The following is a 7,500-nucleotide window of genomic DNA, read 5'->3' on the forward strand; positions in this document are numbered from 1 at the left end:
CCAGTCTCAGAATTTAGAATGGAAGCAAATCTTCCTGAAATCTTAAACATGATTTATGAGGGCCTGAATCTCACGGCAGCCTGTTCAAAACATGTCCATATTACATCCCAACAGCGAAAGAGTGAAATTATATTTAACTAGAAAGTAAAGTTCGCCCAGACAAACTTTTATGTTGACTTGTCTGAAAGGTGAATTATCATGTTACTAGGATGTCTTGTCAGATTGCTATCATATTTTAACACATTGCTAGTGTTATATCATGATGCTAGTATGTTTTAACATGTTGTTAGCATGATTTAACATGCTGCTAACATGTTTTAGCACATTGCTAGTGTTTTAGCATATAGCATGTGACCGGTTCTACTGACCCGGTCCGAGTGGGATTCGAACCGTGGACTCTGGCGTGGGAGGCAGGGCTATAACAAGGAGGCTAAAGACCGCAGCCGCAAGCGTCAGTCGCTAGAGCACCTCTAAAACACTAGCAATGTGCTAAAACATGTTAGCAACATATTAGCAATTTGGTAAGACATCCTAGTAAAATGGTAATTCATGCTATCAAAGTGTTATACATGCTAACAATGTGATAAAACAGGCTAGCAACATGCTAATTCAAGGTACCAATGTTTTAACACATTCTAGCAAAGTGTTAACACGTTAACAACATGCTAAGTCATACTAGCTTAATACTACCTGTTTTAATACATACTAGCAAAATGTTAAATAATGCTAACAATGTGCTAAAACATGTTAGAAATTTGACAATAATGATAGAGCGCCTCATGAGATCAGGGGAGTGAGATTTACGCGCACAGCTCTTACTGGTCTACGACAGTTACATGTAGCATGTTTCTGGTACGTTTTAGCACATTGTTAGCGTGATTTAACATGATGTTAGCATGTTTTAGCACATTGCTTGCATGATTTAATATTTTGCTATTATGTTTTAACAAATAGCTAGTATGACTTTGCACTTGGGTAGCGCGTTTTAGCACTTTGTTGGCATTTTTAACACATTGCTAGCCTGATTTAACATGCTGCTAGCTTGAATTAGCATGTTGCTGACATTTTCTAGTGTTTTAACGAATATCTAATATGACTTAGCACTTTGCTAGCATGTTTTAACACTTTGCTTGCATGTTTTAGCACTGGTAGCATGTTTTAGCACTTTGCTAGCATGTTTTAGCACTGCTAGCATGTTTTAGCACTTTGCTAGCATGTTTTAGCACTGCTAGCATGTTTTAGCATGCCGCTTGCATTTTTTTAAATGCAAAAAGTATTGACATTGTGCATTATTATTGTATGCTGATTAAAATAAAATATTGCAGATTTCTTTCTTTAATACAATAAAAACACAATATTGAAATAAGAATTACTGTTGAGAGTAAAAACTCCTGCCACATTAAAATGTAATAATTTTGTGCATTATTATTGTAATGTGTTTATAACATAATATTAATATTTTTACTTTAAATGTGTGGGTGAAACAGTGTTGAGATTGACCCTGATGACAGAGTTGGCATTGGTGTATCACTGCGGACTCATGGGAAATATTTATCTGTGTTTCACATACAGTAGACATGAGTGAGACAGCAGTCAAAATCTAAAAGTAATCTCACTTGTCTCCTTCTTTTAAGACAATGTAAGTCTTCACATTGATGCGTTTACCCATAATGCTTCAGTCTCGGTTTATAAAGGCGGTGATTGTCGTCTTCAGTCTGGCTGCTTTTGTTTCTCCACTTGATCAAGCTGATTCGCTCGACACAAAAGCTTTTAAAGCCCTCTGCTGTCGTTGTTCGGGGAATCACACCGTCTAATGGCGTCTTATTCATTACCAGTGTATTGTTGGAACATTCCCAGCATGCATCACTCCCGACTGTGAAAGGAAATAACAACAGATTCAGATTCCAGCTTTATTGGCATGATTAAACCAGCATTAGATTTGTTTCTGTTGAAGATTAATTGATTTTAAGTCTTGAAAATTATTTGAAATACATGAATGCTTGATTCTGATTGGTTGATTAAAGTTCTAAGGTGTGCAGTTATTTTCAGGGAAAGTAGTTCCATATCACTTCACCAAATGATTTTAGTTATTTCAAAGGTCCTTATAGCCTGCAGAACCAAAACCCACAACGACATTGACCTAGTGTCGTCGTCACAAGTGTCCCATATAATGGACTTCAATGGGGTCCAACTGGTTGAAGGTCCAGATGTGAGTTTCAGTGCAGCTTCAAAGTCTCGACACGATCCCAGCCGAGGAATAAGAGTCTCATCTAGACAAACCATCTGCCAAATAAACATTTATAATAATAATAATACCAGAGAATGTCTAATAAGGGGAGCAGTTCCACTCTCAGTAAACTTCCGGCTTCTGAACTGGTTGCAGTTTCACTCTGGCTCCACATGAGGGCGCTCACAGGACGAGTGCAGAATGAATGGAGGTCTATGGCGCTATACCCCTCAATATCCACTTTTCTCAAGATATAATTTTTTGTCTAGTAATTTGAATGTTGTATTCGAAAGGATATGCAAAGAAATTACACTTTAAAAAGTCTTTTAAAATGTCAATGACGTCATACACATCGTACGACCAGAGATACTGCTTTACGGCAGTCCGTCAGTCACTTTGGTGCTTTCGCGCTCTGCACTTTATTTTCTCTCGAGGCATCGACAACACAGCTGACACAGGCAAACACACAACACAGCTGACACAGGGAAACACACAACACAGCTGACACAGGCAAACACACAACACAGCTGACACAGGCAAACACAGCTGACACAGGCAAACACACAACACAGCTGACACAGGCAAACACAGCTGACACAGGCAAACACACAACACAGATGACACAGGTAAACACACAACACAGCTGACACAGGCAAACACACAACACAGCTGACACAGGCAAACACAGCTGACACAGGCAAACACACAACACAGCTGACACAGGTAAACACACAACACAGCTGACACAGGTAAACACACAACACAGCTGACACAGGCAAACACACAACACAGCTGACACAGGTAAACACACAACACAGCTGACACAGGCAAACACACAACACAGCTGACACAGGCAAACACACAACACAGCTGACACAGGCAAACACACAACACAGATGACACAGGTAAACACACAACACAGCTGACACAGGCAAACACACAACACAGCTGACACAGGCAAACACACAACACAGCTGACACAGGCAAACACACAACACAGCTGACACAGGCAAACACACAACACAGCTGACACAGGCAAACACACAACACAGCTGACACAGACAAACACACAACACAGCTGACACAGGCAAACACACAACACAGCTGACACAGGCAAACACAGCTGACACAGGCAAACACACAACACAGCTGACACAGGGAAACACACAACACAGCTGACACAGGGAAACACACAACACAGCTGACACAGGGAAACACACAACACAGCTGACACAGGCAAACACACAACACAGCTGACACAGGGAAACACACAACACAGCTGACACAGGCAAACACACAACACAGCTGACACAGGCAAACACACAACACAGCTGACACAGGCAAACACACAACACAGCTGACACAGGTAAACACACAACACAGCTGACACAGGTAAACACACAACACGGCTGACACAGAGCTGACACAGGTTGTTTTGTTTGTTTCTGGTCCTGCTTCAGACGCCACGATGCCATCAAGCGGTATCTCTGGTTGTAATCAGTCCTTCACTGACCAATCAGCGTTCATTAGCAGAATGCTAGCGTGTTATGGGCAACAACAACTCAACCTGTAAGAAATCGAAAGGACACAAGTACTCGTTCATTCAACTTTCGACCTATAACCCATGTTGAACTTGCAAAACCTACAATCAAATCTGAGATTTCTCAACGGCAATCGGGTGAAAGAGACACATTTAGCCGTCTAGCTCCATAGACTCCCATTCATTCTGCACTCATGGGCGATCGCCCCCAGTGGAGCTCTGGTGGAACTACAGCCAAAATACAGCACAATAGGACTTAATAGGGAGTGGCCAGGCTCTCTGTAGATGGGCTCTGATAATACCTTTTAATTATAGGCGCCTTTCAAGGCACTCAAGGACACTGTACAACATAAAAGTAAATCAGTAAAATACGAAGCTATGCAAAAAGACAGACAAACATACAATGTTGCGTAAGTGAAAGAATGCTGTACGTGAAATATTATTAATATGGGAACCAAAAGAAAGCAAACCATCAAAAATAACACCAAGACTTTTCACCCGAGTGGAAATTTCAATTAACCGGACCGTTTTCAATAAGCAGATTAAAGGATCGAGTTCTAGATAAAACAGACCTAGACCCAACCAGAAGGGCTTCAGTTTTGCTGGTATTCAGCTTTAAAAAATTGTTGGTCATCCATATATTAACATCCTGCAAACATTTAGTGAGAACTGAAGGGGGATGGAAACATTAGATATGTACAATTATATACTTTTTAACCACAAATGCTCGTCTTGCACATCCACGACTTCACACATTACGTAATCAGGTTGAAAGGTCACATGGAAAATGTAGGGTAGGGTGAAAAAAAAAGTATATAAATGTTTATTTTTGTTATAAAATGTCCGCTGGTTTGTCTAGATAAGACTCTTATTCCTCGGCTGGGATCGTGTCGAGACTTTGAAGCTGCACTGAAACTCACATCTGGACCTTCAGCCCGGTTGCTAGGGTTTTACTAGGCGGTTGCTATGGTGTTACTAGGTGGTTGGTAGTTGTCACAGATGGTTACTATTGGAGTTCTTAGCATTTTCTTGGCATGATTTATCAAGACCTTCAACCCGTTGGACCCCATTGAAGTCCATTATATGGAGAATGAGGGATGTTTTCCTCAACAAAAACCATAATGTCTTTTCGACTGAAGAAAGAAAGACATGAACATCTTGGATGATGTGGGGAGAGTAAATTATCAGGAAATTGTAATTCTGAAGTGAACTACTCCTTTAAAGACATCGCATCCTAAACGCATAGACATTAATATGGAGTTGCTCCCCTCTTTTATTAGTTTTATTTTTAACTAAGCAGTTTTCATGCGTTCAGATGTGTTGTTTACCTCATTCAAAGTTAAAGTTTATGCCATTAAAGTGATGAATCTCCTGTTTGAGTGGATCTGTGATCATCCAGTGTGTTTGTGTGTCATTGCTAATGTACGACGGAATATTAATATCGCTCCGGATCAATGATCTGCTCACGTCAGGGATTGATTTATATGAGGTTTTTCCATTTCGTTTGCTTGTTGTTGTTGGATGAGCAGGTTTGCACAGTGATATTGCTGGTTTTAGGCTGACTTCATGGAGTTCTCGCGTATGGCTCCTTTCATTTAATTTAATATTAATATGAAATATTTAGGAGAAATAAAAACAAGTTGCGATAATAGTCCATAGTATATAGTATATAAAGATATACAATAAAAATGTGGATGAGCTCGGATCATTTGAGGAGAAATATTAAGATCTTTGCAGACTTTGGGATCTTGTCAGATCAGTTGGAGTAGGTGTTGAGATTTCTTTGAAACTCTATAGAGAAACACCTGAGATTAATGGAGAAACACCTGAGAAGAAGCAGCAAACTTTTTAATTTTGATTTTATTTTAATTTTTTTGATGGATTTTTCTGCTGTCAAGTGAAAAAATGTAGATATTGTAGTGATTTTTTGATTTTGTGTCATTGTTTCAGTGTAATTATACATTTAAGTACTGTCATACAATGAACTACATGTACTTACTATAGGATTTGTGTTATGAATAGGGTTTGTTACATGTAATTATGCATATTTTATCGTTATTATTATAGTAACTACATGTAATGTGTAACAAGGAAACACTTATGAGTTTTTCTTAACACTTTTGTTCGTTTTTATTATTGCTGTAATCTTATCTAATTATTTTAATGCTGTGCTGTTTATTTAATGGGTAATTAAATAAACCGCGTTAATTCCATTAGTTCATTCAGTATCTATCATTAACTAACAATGAGCAATTCATTTGTTACAATATTTATTAATGTTAGTTAATAGAAATTGTTAGTTCATGTCTATTAAGTAATATTAACAGATACAACTTTTAATTTTAATTGTGTATTTGTAAATGTTGAAATTATCATGAACTAAGATTAAAAATGCTTTAAACGTGTTTTTATTGTTAGTTCATGTTAGCTAATTACAACCTTATAACAAAGTGCTACAAAGTTTTCGTATAGTGTTCTTTAATTTTACTTTACATTTTCATCCAGAGTGACTTGCATTGCATTCAAGGTTTACATTTGATCAGCTCTTGCTTGGGAATCGAACCCATGACCTTGGCGTTGCGAGCGCCGTGATCTACTGTTTGAGTTACAGGAAGGCTTTATAGAGGGAATGCATTGATGTCACTTTCCCGCCAGAACATACTGGATTTAACGGGGCAAACTGCGAAAATGCTTGTAAAACAAACGATTATCAGTTTAAACTGAAGCTTGGACTCGATATAGTGTTTCTTACAACTCACCAAAGATCCAGTGATCAGGGATATCGACACGCAGCTGGAATCATGTTTCCTGACATTAATATGAGCCTGATTTCAACGCCGGGGAAATACATAAAGCAGATTTACCTGTGAACGCTTTATATAAACACAATACAGGTCTAAATCCATGTGATCAATCATATCAATGTTATATACATCATCTAGCCCTAAAACTTGTGTAGCTTTTTGTCAGTGTTTATATAAAAACATCCGATTATGCAGAATATACGATGGTAAATATTTAATTGATGAGTTGTCAATACAATATATTAACAATACAATATATAGGGTGTGATTTTACCCCTAAATTCAGCTGTAAAATAACTGTAAATCCAGCTTTCTCTGCCTGGATCCAGTTGTTTGTGTGAACTGCAGCTTCTCTGTTCTGTAGCTTTCTGCAGTCTGTAAAAATATACCTCAGATTTCTTGTCAGAGCTAGTTGTTCAGTCGATCTCAAAGCTCTTTCCCGTTTCAGATGTGTTTTGTGTGTTTTTCACGGCATTCATGCTGAGAACAAATGCTGCCACTCCGACCGACGGTGACGTCACGCATTTATTGTTCTTCATAAATAAATGCCTCGACTAAACTAGGAAGCGAGTGCAGATTCATGTTATAAATACGAAGAAATGTACCCCCCCCCCCCCCATATATAATTATTTTTATTTATAAATTCTTTTGCTGATCCGAAAATTTATCCGATCCGTGGCTCAAAAACCTTAAATGATCCGAAACCGTGAATTTTGTGATCCGTTGCACCACTGATGTTCTGGATGTGTGTGTTTGGTCAGATAACTGCAGTGACCTGAACTCTGAGCTCCAGCGGGTTCTGACGGGTCTGGAGAGTGTGTTGTGTGGCCGTAAGAAGAGCACGTGTAGCCTGTCTGTGGCCGAGGTGGACCGGCACATCGAACAGCTGACCACCGCCAGCGAACACTGTGATCTCGCCATCAAGGTAC

At 38.9% G+C, this 7,500-nt stretch overlaps 1 protein-coding gene across 3 annotated transcripts in view; it reads left to right on the forward strand.

Annotated features, from left to right (window-relative positions):
- mcc (MCC regulator of WNT signaling pathway) overlaps nucleotides 1-7,500 on the forward strand; it is a 91,381-nt gene that overhangs the window by 52,689 nt on the left and 31,192 nt on the right. For all 3 annotated transcript variants that reach the window (XM_084114922.1, XM_084114924.1, XM_084114923.1), the window contains one exon: nucleotides 7,333-7,496. In XM_084114922.1, coding sequence (XP_083971048.1) covers nucleotides 7,333-7,496 — 164 coding nt within the window. The remainder of the gene's footprint in view (nucleotides 1-7,332; nucleotides 7,497-7,500) is intronic.

The sequence above is a fragment of the Abramis brama genome, assembly GCF_963993115.1.
Source record: "Abramis brama genome assembly, chromosome: 5".
Lineage (NCBI taxonomy): Eukaryota > Metazoa > Chordata > Actinopteri > Cypriniformes > Leuciscidae > Abramis > Abramis brama.